We start from the raw sequence: 22,424 nt of genomic DNA, 5'->3' as shown, positions 1-22,424 counted from the left end.
TTATAAATATGACAAAATTTTAAAATGAGGGTAAATGCGCTAGATTTCCAACTATCCCAGGTTTTCCCAGAGGATATCAGGAGCCTATTATCATGCTTCCTAGACTATAGTTATTATTTTCAAACAGGGTTAAAGATCAGGGTTTTGATTATTTTTTGAGTCAAATTATATGCAGCAGAAATTTCCAATTAGGAAAATCAAGATGTATAAAAAACTGACATCATAAAGGGGAAGTAGAAGAGTTTCCTGAGATGACTTAGGGGGAAAAAAAATCAGGAGCAATACCTTATCAAGATTCACCCTTTCATGAGTTTAGCCAATTTCTATTGAGCTTGACTATGTATTGGCTGCCCCTCAAGGCACTGAGGATTCAGAAGTGAATAAAATCAAATCCTTGCCCTCACAAAACTTATATCCTAATTGGGGGAAATAATTAATGAAGTTAATCTATAAAATATTGTCAGGCAGTGATAAATGCCCTGAAAGAAGAAAAAAAGCAGGTTAAAAGGATTTTAAAAATGACAGAGAGCACCGTATTACATGGGGAGTTTAGGGAAGTCCTCTGAGGGGGTAACATTTGAACAGAGATCTGAGTAAAGTCAGGGAGCAGAGCATGCAAGTATCCAGGGACGGAGCACTGCAGGCAATAGGAATAGTGGATGCAACAGGCCTCGACACAGGATTTTGCTAGAATGTTGTAGAATCCCGAGATACCCAAGTGCCTGAAGCAGTGAAAAAGGGAAGAGTCATAAAACAGAGGCTCAAAGCAGAATACATTGGTGAGAAGATTTTGGAATTTTTCTTTTAGCTCTAGTTAATGAGAAAATATTAATCCAATTTATAATAGAAAGTCATGAAGTTAAATGATGAGAATTTAACAAATTCTATATTAAGGTGCATTTTCTTTTATAATATTCTCTAAGATCATGAGGTAGGATTCATATCTGATTATCTGAGTATTCACCAACGTGCCTAATATAGGATCTAAAATAAAGTAGTAATTTAGTAATTGGACTGTGGAATGAAGGATGTAGCTACTTATACTCTACTCCAGAGAGAAGTTTCTTCATTGTATTCTTATCCACGTTGAATTATTTCTCATCAAGAAATTCAACTCTGATTTTTTTCTTAAAGAAGTTTACTGACCACGTGATCATTTCCCTCCCAAGTCCTACTAACAGGATAGAAAAGAAAGTTTCAAAGAAAACTAGAGAAGGAATAAGTGTAGATGAGAGATTTCTATATATTTCTGTAAGACGTAAAGTAAGTGGAGGAGTGGTAGCTGAATCAGCAGGGTAGAAGAAGCTATAGCTTATACCAAGACAGAGAGATTGCAAGAGGAAAGCTGGTTCACCCTGTAGAACCCCAGAGAGAACGAGACTCTGATACGTCATGTACTGTGGAAGATGGAGATGAGACTGAGGACAGTGAACATGGGGGATGGACTGACAGCAGGCACAGAAGTTGGTTCCCTAGGTCTCCCTATCCTTCCCCTTCCTCTTCCTGAAATCTTAACTCCACTCTGGACAGAAAAAGGAAAAAATGAGGGATCAAGAAAGAGCTCTTGGCCCCCAAATTTACTTTTTAAGAAACACCTGAGATTTATTTTATTTTAGAGGAGAGGTCCCACTACCTAATGTAACCCAGTTAGACTCCAAGCCTCCCATTTCAAATTCTGAAAACTCTTCAAATCCTTGGCTGATGTCATATATTTACTGGATGTTACAGATGGAGGCTGAAATAAACGATTCCATATTCAACTATTACTATAGTATCCTGTATGCAGTACGTACTTAATAAATGTCTACTAAACTAAAATGCTTACAAGCTAAAAAAGTTTTAAAAATATATGACTAACAAAAAATTTTAAAAACCAACAGAAGAGTTGGAAGATAAGCACATTGTTTTTAAAAAATGGAGTTGAAAAACTGGAAGAAGCAGCTAAAAGATATAAAAGTAGTTACCTCTGAGAAGGAGAAGGGGTGGGGTGCTGTGAAGACAGGGGCTACTGGTTTTCATTACTATAAACTTTTGGGTTCTTTTTGATTTTTTAAACCTGTGCATGTATTACATTGATAAAACTTAGAAATTTCAAAACGAAGAAATAAATCCAACTGTTGAGATTATATGGATACACTTTAATAGTGACTTTCTTCCAAATCCAAAGAGAGAAGGTGGAATCAGAGTTAACATTTCTGGGACTTCTCATAATGGAGAATCACTTGAAAAAGGAAACAAAACCAGTCTTGAAGGAACTGAGCTAGGCCCCATCAGGACTGCGATGATTACCGGTATGGGTTTCAGGAAGCCTGTCAAATTACATGTATCCCAGGCATAAGCAAAATACCATGTGAGCTGAGTGAGTTCATGTAACTGAGGCGGAGAGAACAAAACTTGGCTGTCAAGTTTGTTACCCTCTGCTCCAGTTACCTGGGAACATGGGTAGCTCCCCCACCCCCAGCATGACCCTGAGCTTTGGAGGCAAGGACCGTAGCTCATTCTCTTTGTCTAATGCCCTCTGTTCCTACCCAGGATCTGTGCAGGGCTAATAGGCTCACAACAACTGTTGAAAGAAGAGAATGGGATTCTCATCAAGAACCCCAGTGAGACCTCTGTGTGAAGGGGGTGAGACCTTGCTGGACTGTCCTTCAGGGCGGTGGGGTAGGCATGGCCTGTGATGATCAAATCCAACATGGCCAGCCCTAAGTGCTTTTTTTCTTTACTTAATTGGAATCCAGATGCCAAGAATAGTTTTATGTTATCAGACGAGGCCCATATAACTTTCACCACTGACAGCTGTCAGTCTTCTGAGGATTAGTCGTAAAGCACTTAAATATTTATTCACTTGTGCATGTTTTGGAAATATGCGATGTTCTGGGACATGATGCGGTTATGGGAGGGAAATGCGGACGTAGTGTTTGAGCACCCATGACAGATAGGCCTGATAAACGGTTATGAAAAAAAGCAGAAAGCGATAAATGCCCCCAAGAGCACCAACAATGTGGTACAGTCACTCGGAAGAGGGAGAGCTCAGTTCTGGATGCTGAGAGGTTTCTACATAAAGCAAGCCCACTTTCTTTGTGATCTAGGTGACAACGTTCAAACAGCCATTACTGTTGCAAAGGATTCTGAAATGATTCCTCGAGGGAGCCACGTGATCCTTGTTGAAGCCAATGAACCCGAAGAGTTTGTCCCTGCCTCCGTGACCTGGAAGCTGGTAGAGAACCAAGAGAGTGGGCCTGGAAAGAATGTGAGTGAATGTTACAAGGTTCCTGCATGGGCTGGGGCAGATGGAATACAGCCCTGACCCTGGGCAGCTCTCTCTTGGCATTAGAAGTCACCACAGTAATAAGCCCTCCCATCTGCCCAGAGTTTTACTGTTTGAAAAGCTTTTAGCATTTCCGCCAGCACTTCTCAGTCTTGGCCTCACGTAGAAACTACCTAGAAGAGTTTTTAAGCTTCCAAAGCCAAGACTGCGGATTCAATCAGAATCTCTGGGCTGGGAACTGACATCAGTCCTTCTCCCGGTGATTCCAATGTGCAGATGTGGCTGAGAACCACATCTTGCTTGTACCTATATACATTTTTAATAGAGATGGTATACTTTAAAATTTTTATTTTATTTAAGAATAGCTGGTTTACAATGCTGTGTTAATTTCTGCTGTACAGCAAAGTGATTCAGTTATACATCTATATATTCTTTTTCATGGTCTTTTCCATTATGGTTTATTACAGGATACTGAATATAGATCCTCTCTACTTTTTAACAAAGAGTCCACGTATGAGCTTAATGCCTCTCCTGAAGGTTTGTCATTGCAGGGAGAAGTCGCATCATAGTCTCAGGCTTTCCTGCTCCTCTCTGGCTCCCTCCCACCCCACTTTCTCTCCTCGATTTCCAAGAAAAGCACAGGGAATCCAGTCCCTGCCTCGAGTGAACACTTTACAACAAGTCTTTGGTTGGTGGTTTTACAATGGAGGTTGGAAGGGGAGGGGTGTATCACCTTGCCTCCCAGTCTAGGACATCAAAATATTTTTTCTTCCAACTACACTGCTTCCCCCAGTGAATTCCTCTAATGAAGAAAAGGTTCTCATCTTTTATACTATCTGAATTTAGAGTCCTACACAAATGTAAGACCCTCTGAAAAATGTTGCATCAGCAGCCATTACCAGCTATTGATATCATGAATGCATACAGAGTCATCAGATGCTTTCTCCTGGAGCTGAGCCAGCTGGGGCTAGAACCCAGTGACAGGGCTACACTGACAGGTGAAAAACGGGACAGAGAGGGTTTCAGGAAAGGAGTAGTGCTGGTGCAGGGGTCACAGGATGTGGAAGAGGATCTGGGCACTGTGAGGGAATAGGTTACCTGTTGGGTGGGGAGAGGTCAGGTTAGGCTCTGAAGAAAGAGTCTACCTATTGTACAGGGAAGAAATTGGGGCATGATCTTTGAAGGAATGAATGGTAAGAGATCTTAGGAAACAAAAGGTTGAATGAAGAGAAGGAAGAGAAGGGAAGAATGTTTCCTCTTCTTCCTTGGAATCACTCATTGGTACCTTGGAATGATTTCCTCAGTAGACTGACATCACACGTATTATTTCCCAGAATAGGATACAGAGCACCATGTTGCCAACTCTGCTCATGTTTGGGGGGGAGCATTTTGAGTATCTTCTTCTTCTTCATATGAGTCTAAGTTCTATGAGTAAATTCCATATTGTGTATTTGCTGGTCCTCACCCTGTTGTGTAACATGAATACACCTCCTTCCATAAAATGTAGGAAAGCAACAACATTCCTTAAGAGCCGATGTAGAAACAATGCCCTTTTGAGTTTAGGAAACCTACATTAACATTGGAAACAGTTCAGTGCCTGATGGAGAAAGAGGGAGCTGTTACCATTTCGCAGTGAGTGGGAAATCATACCAAGTGATATTTCAGCATTTCAACAGCTTGCTTCCAGAAGTAAGTACTGGAGAAATGATGCGTTTTGTTTTGCTCCTCAAATTACTGAGATAAAAAAGGGTAAGAGAACAGTGAAGGGGACGATCAGCGAGGTTATCTCAGAGTTAGGAAATAAACACCCCCAAACAGGCACTGCGCTTTCAGGAGTTTCCTGCCCCGCTAAACCTCCTGATCCAGCACATGCGCATGGCCTCCTGTTCAGCGTTTGAGGCTGGTACTGCCCCTCGCCCCGCCCCTGGGGCCAGTCCAGCCCCCTGCATCCTTCCTCCCTCCCTCCCGAGCAGAGAGAACCTCCAGCTAGTTCCAAAGACGCTGCCTGTTTTTTGTGTCTGTTTCTCTCTGAAAGTCACCAACTCATGTCAGGCTGAACTCTATTCCCCTTCCTGCCTGGATTCTTAAATTACAGCAGAAGGAAACAAAGACTTCATGGTTTATTCTCAAAATCATTTGTTATCTTGTCGCTGTGTGTGTATTTTCAAACAGTGCCCTGCAGGGTTGTGCTGTCAGTGGGAAGGAGATAAGTGGAGAACGAGCCCAGGGCAGCAACCATCTGTTAGCAGTGTCTTGAAAGTCCTGTCGCCTTACCAGTCAAGGACCATAGAATCTAGACCCCCGAAGCTTCTAGAAAGCCGTTAGTGCAGTTCCTCATTGGAGAGACTGGAAAGCTGAGACTCAGAGAGGTTGTCTCTTGCCTAAGGTTTGCACAATTTGGGGCAGAGCTAGGAATAGAACCCTGATTCTCAACTCATGATCTATTGCTCTTTCCTCTGCATAGTCTTCAGTTACAGAGACAGTGTTTATTAAAAAGAACTGTATTTCCTTAAGCGTTTTAATCTTATATGCTCTTCTGCTTTTTAGTTACTTTTTGTTCATTAGCGCTTACCCATCTTGGAAAGATGGCCTGGAACAAAGTAATAGACTTGTGATGGAAAAGTGAAAGTTAAATATTAAAGTGTTAAATCCTCTTTTTTCCTTTTCCTGACATTTGGTCTAATGTCACACCACCCAATGCTATATTAAAACGGCGGCCAGGGGTCATTTTTCAGGACTGTTCTTTTATTTTAAAAGTGTTCAACTCTCTAATCTTATTGCAATCGTTGTTTTTCTCTTTAGATTCTGGTGAATGGAACAATTTTTGCAAGAATGTTCCCTGGGCAGAAATCTAGCCTCATTGAAGAATTTCAGAAATTAAAGTAGTTGTTATTGCATGAAAAGAGAGTGTATTTGTTATTTATTGCTGTGTAACAAATTACCCCAAATCATAGTGGCTTAGAATAACACCTTTTTTTTTTTTTTTTACATTGTTGTGGGTCAGGAATCCAGGTGTGCTTAGCTGAGTCTTCTGGTTCTAGGTCTCTCACAGGTGTAATGAGGTGTTGGCCATGACTGTAGTCATCTTGGGTGGGGAGGATCTGCCACCAGCCTCACTCATGTGTTGTTGGCAGGATTCAGTTTCTTGTGGGCGGTTGGGCTAAAGAGTGTGTTTTTTACTGGCTGTTGGGCAGAAACCACCCTTGTTTCCTTGCCACGTGGGTCATTGCATAAGGAAGCTCACAGTGTGTCAGCTAGCTTCCATGAGAGAGAGCAAGTAAGAGGAGTCAGAGGGAGAGAGAAAGAGAGGGAGAGAGAGAGGTATGACCATTTTTTATATCTTCATCTTAGAAGTAACACCTTATCCCGTCACTTTATTCCTTTCATTAGAAGCAAGTTGCTAGGTCCAGTCCACACTCAAGGGAGGGCATTAGATGTCATGAATACTAGGAGGTGGGCCATTTCAGAAGCTGTCTACCCCGGAGAGCATTCCTTCTGTGGCCCATAGGGCATATCTTAGAGGAAGACCCCCTGCTTGGATATAGAGTATAGAAACAACAGGGGTTTGTACAGCTCAGAGTGGAAAAAAATGGAGACGTGTGAGAGTTATCACCTGGAATTATTTGAGGTTGGTCCATCAGAAGCTGTGTGAATAATTTCAGGTCCTCCAGGAAGGAGATGAAATGGCATTTTCACTGTTTTGGGTAGAGAGGCCAAAGTCAGAGAAAGAAAAAGTCCTTTCTTACCTCCTTCAATACTACAGAAGACCAAGTCACATCAGAGTGAAATGGTTCTTGTTGAGACCAGACCTATGTATTACTTTCTGGAACTGTTACAATTTCTGGACTGCAGATTTCTGGAAAGTGAAAAGGAATGGAGAGTAGTGAAACTTAGATAATTGCTGATAAGTAGTAAATAAAATCAAGATACTGCCTTTGACTATTATTTTTTGTTGCCCAAGCATTCTTAGGGAAGTTTCCAAAATTGCTTATTAACTCCCATAATGCCTTGAGGCTGGGTTAGTAACCAGTGTCTAAAATGACTATTTTACTTACATGGTCATTGTATGATATTGGCTGAAGAAAGTAATTTTACCCTTCTCAAATACCTGAGAAATGTTGCCAACTTAAATGCTTACTTTTGACAAGCTGTATTCCCCTAAAGAAACATCAATTCAGGAGGATATATGCTGTCTCAGAATAAGTTATCCTCTCAATTTCCAGATCTTGATCTTCATTCAGAATTTATTCTTTATTCAGACAACACTAGAAGATGTAAGATTCCTCGTGTGATATAAAGACTAAATATGCACTTTACGCCTGGAGAAAGGAAGCCATTTTCAGCAAATGTGTATAGTTTTGATATGTACATGAACACAAACAAATGTTTATAGGGTGATTTTCATATATACTAGCCAAATAGTAGGTTAAACCATATGAATCTGTTTACATGTGACAATTTTTTTTTTTTTTTTCGGTACACGGGCCTCTCACTGTTGCGGCCTCTCCTGTTGCGGAGCACAGGCTCCGGATGCGCAGGCTCAGCGGCCATGGCTCACGGGCCCAGCTGCTCCGCGGCATGTGGGATCTTCCCAGACCGGGGCACAAACCCGTGTCCCCTGCATCGGCAGGCGGACTCTCAACCACTGCGCCACCAGGGAAGCCCCACATGTGACAATTTTTGCATAATAAAGATGGCCGTTTCTTATGTGTCAACTAATAAGGAAATTCTCTGAGAACTTCATTTTTCCCTGTATTGTGTTATTTCATGTGTTTTTGGCAAGTTACCACTGAGCCTTTAAAAGTATTGCCATTAATCAATACCTTCGATGTATTATTTACTTATAATAGAAGACAGTGTGTCTTGCATCAGAAACTCCTTTTCTTTAGTAATAGCTTTAAAATTTACTCTTCCCTTTATACTGTTGTGTTTGTACACCAAACTGGTATAGGTGGGAGCCATGTTATCTCATTTTCACTCCAAGAGGCATCAAGAATATGTGTATATATCTCTAGTTATATCTGTTAAACCATTTCCCAAATGTTTCTCTCCCTAGTGTCTACATGTTAAACTTTCAGCAGCAGTCAGCAACCAAAACACAGATGGACTAGGTTGTGATCTGTGCATTAGGGTGTGGAAAGTGCTGTGATTATGACAGCACACACTTCAGCTTGGTCTTGGTGGATATAATCCAACAGGACTTCTTTTGAAGTGTGTGATCATCTTTGTGGACATCCTTGGCAGTATCACCATCATTTCCATGTGATTGATTGATTGAAACAATTTAAATATACAAGGGCATTATCCCTCTGGGAATAGTTATCTCCAAGACTTTCTTTCAGCCTGATTCCACATGTGTTCAGGAGACACACACACACACACACACACACATACACACACACATCGCGTGTGAGCTAGTTATGATGGAAATTACTCAAGTGAGGCATTAAGCTTAATTAAAATTAAGCATTAATTTTTCTTATCCTTTCCCCTGCAGTTATTATGTAGGCATGTGTGGAGATGGAGCTAATGACTGTGGGGTGAGTAGAAATTACTTCTTCTAATGCAGGGGGGTCACTGATATCCCTTTTAAGGACCCCACATCTCCTGGGGTCTGACTCTTCACCCTTCTGCCAACAATCACATCACTTAATCATTCTGATGTTTATATTCACTTCTACCGGAGTGTGGGTTGGACGTGGTTTGGAGTAAAGTGAGATGAGTCACTTCCGCTGTTTTCTAGCAACTCCTAGAATAATAAAGACAAGGAAAGGCTACATAGGCTCCCATATTTCAGACCCAAAAGGGACTTTTCAAGGCTAGCTGGTTTAAATCTCTCCTGTTATAAATAAGGAAATGAGACTCAGGGAGGTGAATACTTTTTTTTTTTTTTTTCCTGAAGTCATGCAGCTGGTAAAGGCTTAATGAAGGAAGAATTTGAAACTGATGGTAAAGCTTTGAATTATGTGTAAATTGTGTTTATCCCTGCCAGATTTCTACACCAGGGTTACTTTTTACAAGTTGGCTATACCCCAAAATTCTTACACTCAGCAAAATCATAGACCAAATTATTTGGTCATTACATACAATAGCAAACCTAAATTACAAGATTCTCAGCAGATTACTTCTCTAACGCAATAGAAGGCAGTGCATATTTTACAATCTGAGTTTCGAAGATATGGTTGAAACAGTAGCTTACTTGAAGATTGTTGTACATAAGAAAATATTTTAGGAGCTAATTCGTGGAACGAGAAGTAAAGAGAATTGCTTTGTATTTCCAAAGTCTATTAGAGACTTAAGGTCTAGGTATTTGTTTTACTTCCTTCTTAAATATTTTCTTCAAAGTTCTGTGAAAAACTATGTTCATAATTAGAGATCTGTTATGAATTTTTCTGCCTCGTATTTCATGAGAAGACGCTAGTTGTTAGTCTCCTCTTCCAAATCTAGAGTGAGTACCCATTCTCATTAATTATGTGGAATTTAGAACAAAACAAATAAACTGGATGTTATAAAGGACATAGTCTCTTCCTCCAAAGAGTTCGTTATCTGATGGGGGGAAAAAATCATGCATAAAACTAACCCTAACATAAAGTAGATGGTCCTAAATTACATCACAGAGATATAAAATATTAAGGGAGAAAGGAGGAAGAAGGAAATATTCTAATATTAATTGAACATGAATTTAGTGTATACTGGCCATAGTAACCAGGTACTTTGCACTTTCTACAGAGCTACAGAAATACGAAATCTCATTTTATGTTCATACAATTCTCATAGGATTAGGGGCTCACTGGACTGCTCGTTGGCCACTCTCTGCTCTGGGCATTCTCTGGACAGTTTCCAGTCTTGATGAGAAATGAATTAGCCCTTATATCTGTGAGACAACATATATTCTGGAACGATTCTCTGATGTGTGCATCTGGTCCTTTCCTCCAGTGAAGATGCTGTATGCCCCACACTTCGTCCCAGCAGTTAGCTGGTTGGCCGGATCAGGCAGCCGACAGCCTAGGAAAAGGTGGGAATTAGTTTTTCCTATAGTTCACGAAGGTGGCCTGTTAAGTGTAAGAACTGTGATAGTAAAGGCCCTCACAAAGTTCCATCCAAATTCTGTCATCTTTTTAATAGATTTCTGGAATGAGTCCTTCCATTTTTTTATCATGTCTACACCCCCTCAACCAATACACACACACACACACACACACAGTCTTCTACCACTGGGTCATTGTTTACTTGGTGCCTCTTTCATTGGTGACTGCGTGTATCCAGAGACCCAGGGGTGGGAGAGTGCAATGTTATCAACTCTATAACATGAAGAATAGCCTCGCGATGTTTGAAGAGTTAGAGCTTGGCCTGAGGAGTCGTGGGTGTAACATGGCTTTATCATTCCAGGCTTTGAAAATGGCTCATGCAGGCATTTTGCTGTCAGAACAGGAGGCATCTGTGGCCTCCCCTTTCACCTTGAAAACAGCCAACATGGAGTGTGTGTCTCATCTCATCAAGTAGGCCACCTATCCCCCTTCTATCCCCTGACCGACAGGCTCACTGTCTGGCTCTGGACAGAATTCAGCTATAATTGAAAGTGATAAGCAGAGGCTTGGGTAAAGTGCTACTGAGTACCATTTAAGGGGGCCATGAGTGCTGCTTGAGAATGCTGGTAAAAGCAACAAAAAGGTGACTTATGCTGAGCTTTAAAGGATACATGGCTGTGTCATGTGGACAGTTGAAAACTAGAGTTGATATTTAAAAACCTATTGTATTTCTTACTTCTCTCCTTTATTTTGTATGTTGGATGCTTACTGGAACCTTTATCTCAGGAGTTGGGGATGCGGGGGAAGCAGAAAAGGAACCCTCCACCAGAAAGCTTCCCCCAGTAGTGTTATGTCTCCAAAATACAAATTAGTGAATATCCAAAGTGATGCACCAGAGACTTTTACAATGGATTGGCAATTGGATTAGGGAACGGGAAGGAATTTAAAACTGTTTATTTTCCCAGTATAGCTCCCTTACATCCACTGCACTCTCATTTCTGATCTTGTCTCTACTCATATTTTTTTTTGGTCTAATTATTATCAATTAAATAAAGGTTTCATTGGCTAAATAACTAACAAACAGCCATAAACCCTATGATGTGATCCAGGCCAGTAGCTATATGTAGAGATTCATGAATTATTATTCTTAACCAGCGTTTTGATTGCAATATTTGACACTCAGTATTTGTGTGTACATTTGCTCTAAATTAACATTAAAACAAGTAATGACATTTTTAGGGATTTCTGCTATGGCTCAAACTTCAGACTGACAATGGAGAAGGATGATATAACATCCAAGTAGCACATAAAGATATAAAACAATAGAAGGCCTGGTTTCTATGAAAACTCCAAGTACTGGGCCTTGAGACTTCCCTGGTGGTCCAGTGGTTAAGATTCTGTGCTTCCACTGCAGAGGGGCACGGGTTCGATCCGTAGTTGGGGAACTAAGATTCCACATGCCACATAGCACAGTCAAAAAAAAAAAAAAAAGAAATTTATTCATACAGTTAAGAATAAAACATCAGATTTTTTTCATTTAACATACCTTTTTTATTGAAGTATAGTTGATTTGCAATGTTGTGTTAATTTCTGCTGTACAGCAAAGTGACTCAGTTATACATACAATTACCTTTTTTTTAATATTCTTTCCCATTATGGTTTATCACAGGATACTGAATATAGTTCCCTGTGCTATACAGTAAGATCTTCTTTATACATCCTGTATATAATAGTTTGCATCTGCTAATCCCAAACTCCCGCTCCATCCCTCCCCCCCACCCTACCCCCCCTTGGCAACCACAAGTCTGTTCTCTATGTCTGTGAATCTGCTTCTGTTTCATAGATAAGTTCATTTGTGTTGTATTTTAGATTCCACATATAAGTGATATCATACGGAATTTTTCTTTCTGACTTACATCAGGTTTTATACTGTGTGCATACATTTTTTCCCTCTGATTTTTCCTGTAATACTGTGGGGTAACTTCAGGCCATCTTCACGGCCGATGGTCTGGAGCACATCACAGAATGTTGAAGTTTATACAAAAAAAGACAACCTTGAAGTTCTCAGCATGTGCCTTGGTGCATCTGAATGTACGGCGGCCATTGGGAATTACCTAAATGTGCTGTAGCCTCTGACCCCTCTCCCTGAGTACTGGGTGCCTGTACCTGTGTCCTTCATGCCCTCAAACAACATCACCTCCCCTACCTTCAAAGCAGCTTCCCTTGCTAACTCCCATGTTTTCTGCTTCTGAGGACCATTTGGTCCTTAGAGTCCATCTTTGAGGCTCAGAACCTCAGAGTGCTTTTAACTCTTTCCTCTTTCTCATCCCTGGTGAGCCAGGCATTATGTTTTAGTGGTGTGTCTTTTGGAGAGTCTCTCCAAGCCTTACCCTTAATATCTCTATTGCCTTAACCTGGTTTGTGTCATGGTGACTACATATCCAGAGTGTTTGGGACACTTGCCAGACTTCATGCTTCCTATCATCAACACAACCCATGCAGGTCTTTTAAAATATTGTGCTTGAAAATGTGGTGGATTAAGAATGAGACAGAGGCTTGAGCTGGAGGGCTCACATTCCAGTAAAGGGTATAGATATATGCAGATGTAATTGCATAACACAGAATCTTCTGCCTGATAAGTGATAGGTGCTCAATAAATTAGCTTTAAATAAATGAACGTCCCAATAATATAGTCATCGTTCCAGTAGTTCAGGATGATAACTCAAGCCAAAAGGGAAGGTTTCAAAGGAAGGTTGCAATTTGAAGGATGGATAGGATGTATGGAAATGTGAAGGAGGTGGGAGGAATTCCAGGTGGGGGAATGGAGAGCCATGTTCAGAAATGGGGTTTTCATTGGAGAGTGCAGGGACCTGATAGCCAAACTGGGCTGGAAGGCTTCTCAGATGGGATCTGTGGAGGGGAAGCTGGAGTGCCAGGTGTGGAGGCCTTTCATAGGGGGTTCAAACTCCAGGACGGTTGCACCAAGTGCCTACTTGATTCATCCAAAAGACAGTGGCACTTGAACTTCGGATGCCCCTTCTCATGCCCAGTGCATTTCTGGAGGCAATATACTGTTTTAAAATACAAGTCGGGGGCTTCCCTGGTGGCGCAGTGGTTGAGAGTCCACCTGCCGATGCAGGGGACGCCCCGGTCCGGGAGGATCCCATGTGCCGCGGAGCGGCTGGGCACGTGAGCCATGGCCGCTGGGCCTGCGCGTCCGGAGCCTGTGCTCCGCAACGGGAGAGGCCACAGCGGTGAGAGGCCCACGTACCGCAAAAAAAAAAAAAGTCAGGATGTTAAATTTCTCTAGTGGCAGATGGCTTAGTAAGACTTCAGGGTTAGGCTGATTTTACCCTTGCTGTCCTTGATGCATGCCTAGTCCTGAGAAGACATCCTCTAGAGGAGAAATGAGGTACAGTTTTAGGTACATGGGTCCAGATCCACAGGTTTCCATTTTTATTCTTTGAAACATGATTGACTTGTTATAGTTCAAGTCCTTTAGGACAAGGACTATGCCTTATTCATTTCTCTGTTGCTGTGCCTACCACGGTACCTCAGAGCATTTGATGAACGTTTGTGGAATGCATTAAGTAAATGAGTGAGCCGCTTAAAATTCACAACCATTTGGAATAGCAGTCATTTTGGAGGCCCGTGCCAGGTGTGGAGGCCTCTCATAGGGGATTCAAACATTCTTTATGCCTTACCATTCTAGATTTTTGCACTTTATTGTTTTTTTAAATCCGGGTGTCAGTTTTCCTGGAAATGTACAACTGTAGGGAAAAAAGGATGAAATCACAAAGTGCATGTCAGAAAAGGATCCAGGCTTCACATGCTTGCCATTCTCAGCTGGTCTTCTGCTCCACCCTCTGTGCTGAAAACAAAAAGGCAGTACCTCGCAGCCTGGTAGAAAACATCCACCCAAAGCATCCTGGCTCATCTCCCACCAGAACCTTCTCATCTTGTCCAAGACAATGTGGTTGTTAGCTTGGCTCTTTGGGTTTTATTTCTCATGTCCCTGACCTGTTGACAAAGTTTGAGCAGCGGCGTCCATGTCACTGGGGACTGGAAACCAAGAGGATGTAGGCTGCCTCCCACGTGGATTCGCTTCTGCCTTGCTTGTCAAGAGGAGGCTGCAGGAGGGCTTGTTTGCCAAATTCCCCACTCCTCTTACTTTGACCTGCCATAATCCACCACCAACCAGATCCAGTTAAAGGAATAACAATTCAAACAGAATTTTTTAAAGAGGGTAATATTTACTTTTTTATTCTTATTTATTTATTTATTGGCTGCGTTGGGTCTTCATTGCTGCGTGTGGGATTTCTCTAGTTGCGACGAGCAGGGGCTACTCTTTGTTGAGGTGTGTAGGCTTATCATTGCAGTGGCTTCTCTTGTTGCGGAGCACAGGCTCCAGGCGCCCAGGCTTCAGTAGTTGTGGCACATGGGCTCAGTAGTTGTGGTGCACGGGCTTAGTTGCTCTGCGGAATGTGAGATCTTCCTGGACCAGGGATTGAACCCATGTTCCCTGCATTGGTAGGCGGATTCTTCTTTTTTGTTTTTTTTTTTTTGCGGTAGGCGGGCCTCTCACTGTTGTGGCCTCTCCCTCTGCAGAGCACAGGCTCCAGACGCGCAGGCTCAGCGGCCATGGCTCACGGGCCCAGCCGCTCCGCGGCATGTGGGATCTTCCCGGACCGGGGCATGAACCCGTGTCTCCTGCATCAGCAGGCGGACTCTCAACCACTGCGCCACCAGGGAAGCCCTGGTAGGCGGATTCTTAACCACTGCACCACCAGGGGAATCCAGTAATATTTGCTTTTTTCTTTTTTATTGAAGTATAGTTGACATACAATATTATGTTAGTTTCAGATGTACAACTTAGTGATTTGACATTTATGTACATTATGAATTGATCACCATGATAAGTCTAGTAACCATCTGTCACCATACAAAGTTATTATAATATTATTGACTAGGGACTATTTACTTGCTAAGCTTCAATTTTTACCCTTGTCTTTATCTCTTTGGGTTCCCATACCAGCTCACATTATTACCCTGTGCTCTTCCTCGTGTATTGAAGCCAACAAACCCATTTCATCTCAAATATTGGCGCCACATCTACTCTCCCTGTGATGTGAGAGCACCTGGCCCTTAGCTTTATGTCTCTAAGGGACTTTAAAACACACACAGGGAGCAAGTGTTGCTAGGATGGAATGAATCACAGGCGAGTCAGTACTTGACATTTTGCACCTTGTCACAATGTATTGTGTTTATAATGTACATGTTAATCTTCTTAATTCATTGCAAGCTAGTTGAAAATAAGGACTGTGCCTGATTCATTTATATCCTCCATGACTCTGAGCACAATGCTGGCACCTTATAAGCCTTAAATAAATGTGAACTTATGAATCAGTGGGTGAGGTAATGATTGAAGGAAAGAATGAGTGAGTGAATAAGTGGTTAAATGAATAATTGAGAGGATGAATCAGTGATTAAGTGAATGTATACCAGCAGGCTATTAAAATGAGCTCCTTTTAAAATATAAAAGAGACTGGGAGATATGTGTCATATATAACCAGTTACTTTTATGTTTTCTTAAACAGAGAAAGCCTTGCTGCTCTCGTCTCATCCTTTGGGGTATTTAAATACTTGGTCATGTACAGCATAACCCACTTTATGGGTACATCACTGCTCTACTGGGTACGAACCAAAATAATTTCTTCCCAGTTCTAATTGCATTTATATCCCTTGTTTATTTGGGGGAGGTGGTGCAGCTCTTACACAGGATTTAATGTTTTATAAATAAATGACATTTCTCAAAATAGATGTCTACAAACTTGAGAACTTGATATAGCCGTGCATGAAACACAGAGCTAGAAATAAGTAGATGTGGCTCAGTTTCTAGGAGTGCTGTTCTTCTCTAGATAACCTGAGACACTTGACCTCCTCCAGCCTCTATTTCTTCACTTAGAGTACGGAGAGAGCTTCAGGGGAGCCTAAATATAACTCAGCAGGAAATGCATCAGTCTCCAACTATGGAATATTTTTGGCAGACTAAGAAGAGATAAAAAGAATGAGAAGTTGTTGAATTTGACTTTGAAGGACTCAAAAACTGGAAAAATTCCCACACCGGAGCTTTAGTTCTGAACTTGCCCAGAACTTACACGTCATTAGTAAAGGATTAACAATTCCGTAAAAATGTTTTGAAAAGACTTTTGAAATGAAATGATAAAAATAATCATCTAAGAATTAATTAGCTATATGGAAGAAATATGTATAGGTTGAAAGTAATCTGCATCGGTTCAGTCATAACTTACTCTACAGTAAAATGATCCACCAGGCTCAGGGAACTCTGTGGGGAGGGAATTATTTTACGGCTTCCCTAAGACATTTGAGTGGTGAAAGCAGGGACCACAGGACTCCAGTCTCAGTGGGCTATTGATTGCAAGAAGCATACACAGAGGCTAAGGGCCAACTAGATGGGTAGAAACAAGAAATGGATTGGGAGTCAGGAAACCTCGATTCAAGTTCTGCCTCTATGACTAAAAACAAATTAGATCTTGCCCTTGGCCGAGCCTTTATCTGCCTCCGGGAACTCAGGCTGACTGATTTCCAAAGCCCTCGATAGTTCTCTGAAAACTGCTCCCAGAATAAAAAGTAAAGCTGTCTTTGAAAAGCCCTGTTCCATCTCAACCTGCTTATATATAATTTTACCATTCTGAGGGCAAAAGAATATGAGAAGGAAATGTAAAAAGACAGAGAAAGAATTGGAGGATGAGAGGAACACTGAGAAACTATTTGCATTCTCTGAAAATTACAAAAGCAGAATTTCAGTTCCAAAGTCTCCATGGATAGAGTTGGAACCAGTCTACTCTGAAACCACTCACTCTGATGGTCTAGACCTAAGTAAGAGTGCCCTCCAAGGACCTTCACCTGGAAACATCTCGGCCTTGAGTTCACTCTCCAAGGGGCCAGAAATATTTTCATTTGCATCAATGTGGTCTGTAATATGCATAGAACCAGATTATGATTTAGTGCTCAGTCAATAGCTATGAAGCAGAGAAACAGACTTGGCAGCAAAAGGTATTGCAAGGCAAGTTCCTGGAGAGTATCGAGCTGACTTTCATGTTTAAATACTTCAGTTCCATAATTGTGAACTGAAAAGGAGTTCTATGTCTACACAAACCTTAGAAAGGCAGGTGGTATACCTGAAGTCTGCAATGGGCTTTCTTGGGGTGGGGAACTTGTTCAGTTTGTGAAGGTAGATGGACTCCAAGAGAACGATGTTGTGAACTCAATCCATGGATGAGGATGGAGAAAAAAACGTGTTGAATGATTTGAAGCCTTGACTTCAAATTTTAAGCATGAAGTCCCAGAAGAACTTTCAGGTTTTAATATCTTATGTTGAGAGTTCAACTATCCAGGCTAAGTCTACAGCTGCAAGAATTACTATGGCCAATAAGGAGGGTGTTTCCCAACTGACTGACTCTCGTCGCTAATATGGAATTAAGTTAAACACTGGGAAAATAGTGATTTGGTTTTATTCTATCCAATGAGATGCTAAAGATGTTAGGTAAGTTCCTTTCTTCCTAAAGTGGGGAGAAAAGTAACAGCTGCTTCCTGACTACTTTCAAGAACAGTGTTGGGAATGATAAAGACAATATGATGGCAGAAGCCTCACTTATGTTTACATTTCTTTCCTTTTCAGCAACTACAGCTTTTCGGGATTTACCAGTATCTCATGTCAGATGTTGCTACTACCTTGATGGTCTGTTTAACAGGTGAGCTCTTTAGCAAAGTAAACCATATTAGTTGTATTTATCCATGAAATTCTAGAACTATTCATACAAATAAGAGGTTCTGACAATGACACATCTTAACTACCAAGACCTCATTACCTGTGAATTTTTTGAAAGTGGTGTTGGCAGTAAGTTGAGGCTTGAAGTCCTCAGACTTGGCGTTAATATGTCCTGATAGAAAATAGGTCGTAGCCTTACAAAATTGTCAATGCATTCTCAGTTCTTTGTAGGTTTGTGTCTTGTACAAAGAAAAATGTACAAGAAATCCGGGAAGGGAAATCTTTGAAACCCAAAGGTCATTTTCCATTATTCAGCTATGCTTCACATTGACGTGAAACCAGACTTTTTCTGGGTCTTTGACGTTTGAGAACAAATGCTAACGCTTTATTGTAGTGGAATTCTCTCAAAAGCAAGGTGCGGCTCACAGCAGCTATTGCTTATTTCCTTCCTTTGAGATGACACTGCTAAAGTATTTCCTACCAAGGAACTTAGAGCTTGATACTAACTCTTAGTAAGTGAGAAAGGTGACTGCCTCAACAGAGAGCAAAGAAAGAGAGTGATATACTCACCTCCTTTTCCTTGTTCAACGAAGGAAGTGTTACGAAAAGTAACAGATAAAACATGAAGCAATGCAGGATATTAACAACCTTGAGAATTTCATGTAGCATCTTTTTTTTTATAAGCAGATATTCATTTTTAATTATTATTTATTTATTTATTTGTTTTTGGCTGTGTTGGGTCTTCGTTTCTGTGTGAGGGCTTTCTCCAGTTGTGGCAAGCGGGGGCCACTCTTCATCGCGGTGCGCAGGCCTCTCACTATCGTGGCCTCTCTTGTTGTGGAGCACAGGCTCCAGACGCGCAGGCTCAATAGTTGTGGCTCACGGACTCTAGAGCGCAGGCTCGGTAGCTGTGGCTCACGAGCCTAGTTGCTCCGCCGCATGCGGGATCTTCCCAGACCAGGGCTCAAACCCGTGTCCCCTGCATCGGCAGGCAGATTCTCAACCACTGCACCACCAGGGAAGCCCCATGTAGCATCTTAGAAACATGAAAGTGATATTGAGGTCATATATTATATTCACCCAATGACAAAATTTATCAGTGTCAGGGATGTAAGTAATATCAATTTTGATTCTTAGGGTTGAAATGTCTATTTATAGCCCTCTAAAATATTTTCTATGTGTTATTAATATTCACATGACTGGATAATTTTGAATCCTTGATATTGCTTCTAGAATGTTCTCTATTTTTTAAAGCAATTTGCATGATTTACTTGTGAAGATGGACGATGATGTTAAAAAGAATACCAGGGTGTTCCGAGAGCTACGCTAGCAGGCAGTAGCGTGAAAGTGAAGGCCATGGCCATCCTCTACCACGCCCTATCTCTGCGACCTTTGGGAAATTATTTACTAAATAAATAATTGACTCATATGAAAGGTCCTTATAAGGTTGTGAGGATCAGATAACGTACCACATGTAAAGTGTATGGAACAGTGCACCACACCCTGTAAGCCTTCATTACAAGATGAATGATATTGCGCTACACCCATCCTTTTTGTCTTTTTTTTTTTGAGATGACTATTTGGTGAGCCCTTGAAAAGACTTAGCCTGCGTACAAGTAGACTGATAGGAAATTCAAACACATGGGTGGTAGCCTGGCCACAGAATTGCCAGATGGCCTTGAGCAAGTTGTTCTGAGCTTTTGCACACTTAATTCCATGATACTGGTTATGAATTTGACTCCCAAGGTGATGGGTATACTTTATGCTTTCCCATGGCAATAGCCTGCTGACTCTCATGCCAGTTGGTCATGCTGTGAAACTTACCCTCTCATCTCAGAGCGAGTTTGGTGGGAGAGTTGGGATGACTCAGGGCAGGACCACTGTTACCAGTGGGAGAGAAAAGTCTCAGAAGGGTGATAGACCAGAAGCATAGTGTTCTATTTGAATGACAGCACTTTACCAATTATTATTCAACAAGTGTGTAGCTGTCTAAGTAAATGGTGAAGGCGAAAAAAGAGGGTGGAAACTGCTATCTTTGTTTGTTTTTACCACCTGCCTTCAAACACTATTGCTTTCCCATCCCTGCAAGTTCAGTCATCCTACAGGCAGATCATTTCCTGGTCAATTCTAGGTATTCAAATGACATCATCTTTAGATATAAGAAGTCCAGGTATTATAAATTCACATTTCATGTTTTCACCCAATGCAAAGCTTTCTTCCCCGGATGAAGCCTGACCTATGGCTTGGAGCAGGCAGTGGGAGAGAAGGCCATGGTCTCTATTTTCCTTTGTTTTCTACTTTCACCCCTGCTTCAGCAAATATAAGCGCAGGACCCCAGGACTTTTTGCTTAAGTGGGGGTACTCTAGTTCTCTCCTGTCAAGTGCCCTCTAACAGGGTAAGCATCTAAACTCAGGCACTTTGCATGGGGCTCACTGGTGAGTTCTTGAGTTCTTCAGAGATTCCCAGTCCAGCGCTCTAGACTAGACCCCGCCCTGACATGTGTGGCGCTCTCTCCTCTGACCCCTCAGGATTTCTTTCAGGATCTGCCTTCTAGTGGTACATATCACAAAGCCTTTTTCTTCTGCTGGGCCCTCTAGCCTCAGCTGAACAGTCCACTGGGCAGATTCCTTCCAAGACAGCTCTAGCCTGGCTAATTTCCATCCCTTCTACTTGACGTACCAGATAGTAGATGTGTAGCTTGTTCTCACTGCTGCCCCTTCTCTCTTCCCTTTGATATTACAGGAAGGAGAATGAGAGCCATTCTCCACCCTCGCCACTTCAGGTCTCTCCTGGAGTGGTTTTTATGACCTCCCTTCATTTGTGTTGTGACGCTGGGAAGAAAACCACAGTTCTTGCTTCTCCTAACAATTTCCGTTAAAGAATCTCTTGATCATCTCCATGGTTTACTCTTATATAGTCTGTACATAGGTAACTGGGGGAGGGGGGATGGCATGCTTACAGTTGAAGGACCAGTGTGGATCCCTCTTGGTAGGCACTATGGAGATATGGTAGTCATCTTTCTTCACATTAAATTGGCACTTACCTCTCACTGTCCTCAAATATGAGGCTCAGCAAAATTCCCCAGACAAGAGGAAAATCTCCATTCAACCTCCTCTTAGAAGTGTTCATCTCCTACTATGTGTTACGCACATTAAGTACCTGGGCATTAAAAGGCTGTTCATTGATGTATAGAGTTTAGTGGAGGATTCACATACATGAATGGATGAAATACAAGTCAAAAATAGTGAGTACCAGAAAACAGCAGATGCTTTTGGAGTTTGGAAAAAGGGGATATTGTTTCTGATGATCTGCAGTTAAGGAGGAGATGGCAATGTAGAAAAGAGACATACTGGGATGGCTTCATGGAAGAAGTAGCATTTGCACCAAAATAGGAAGGGTGAAAAGATTTCAAATATCTTTTACCAAAAGAAAGGCATTTCAAGTAGAAGGAAGCAGCCTGAGCGAGAGAGAGCTGATAAATATAGGGGGTGAGTTTTTCAATTTGACCACACTGTAGGGTATGTGGAAAAAAATAGCAGGAGATAAAATCTGACGAAGTAGGTTGGGTCAGATCACAGAACCTTGACTGACAGGCTGATAACTGTGGACATTTATCTGCAGACATTAAGCGTCATTGACGATTGGACGATCCATGTAAAATCACTCTCACCAAGGCATCTATATTTCCAGGTTCCCCAGTTAGGACTTTGAACCTAAGCCTGAATTAGTATGGGACAAAGAAAATGCCATAACATTAAGCTAAGTGAAATAAGCCAGAGAAAGGTAAATACTGTCACTTATATGTGGAATCTAAAAAATATAACAAATTAGTGAACATAACAAAAAAGAAGCAGACTCAGATAGAGAGAACAAACTAGTGGTTACCAGTGGGGAGGGTGGGGACAGGCACTAAAGGGGTTGGGGTACAAACTATTGGGTGTAAGATAGACTACAAGGGTATATTGTACAGCATGGGGAATATAGCCAATATTTTGTAATGACTGTAAATGGAGTGTAACCTTTAAAAATTGCATAAAATTTTTAAAAAATTAATTTAAAAAACCATAATGAAATAAATCTACCTAGTACATTCTCTTAGAGAATGTTTTTAAAAAGACAATTCTATCACATTATTTATTTATTTACTTGCTTATCTATCCACACCTTGCCTTGTTCCCACAAGATTTTATTTTATTTTATTTATTTATTTTTTTAACATCTTTATTGGAGTATAATTGCTTTACAGTGGTGTGATAGTTTCTGCTTTATAACAAAGTGAATCAGCTATATATATACATATATCCCCATATCTCCTCCCTCTGTGTCTCCCTCCCA

The 22,424-nt window shown here is 41.4% G+C and overlaps 1 protein-coding gene across 1 annotated transcript in view; it reads left to right on the top strand.

Moving 5' to 3' along the window:
- Nucleotides 1-21,727, top strand: part of LOC112404271 (probable cation-transporting ATPase 13A5) — a 77,749-nt gene extending 56,022 nt beyond the window's left edge. Inside the window, 10 exon segments of the mRNA XM_024752101.1 lie at nt 2,146-2,265; nt 2,268-2,291; nt 3,090-3,250; nt 4,832-4,957; nt 6,071-6,150; nt 8,766-8,808; nt 10,658-10,767; nt 15,894-15,990; nt 17,999-18,071; nt 21,711-21,727. Of these exon segments, the coding sequence (XP_024607869.1) occupies nt 2,146-2,265; nt 2,268-2,291; nt 3,090-3,250; nt 4,832-4,957; nt 6,071-6,150; nt 8,766-8,808; nt 10,658-10,767; nt 15,894-15,990; nt 17,999-18,071; nt 21,711-21,727 (851 nt within the window).
- The last annotated feature ends 697 nt before the right edge of the window (nt 21,728-22,424 follow it).

The sequence above is a fragment of the Neophocaena asiaeorientalis genome, unplaced genomic scaffold (assembly GCF_003031525.2).
Source record: "Neophocaena asiaeorientalis asiaeorientalis breed wild unplaced genomic scaffold, Neophocaena_asiaeorientalis_V1.1 scaffold293, whole genome shotgun sequence".
Lineage (NCBI taxonomy): Eukaryota > Metazoa > Chordata > Mammalia > Artiodactyla > Phocoenidae > Neophocaena > Neophocaena asiaeorientalis.
This window is presented reverse-complemented; position numbering and strand designations above follow the sequence as displayed.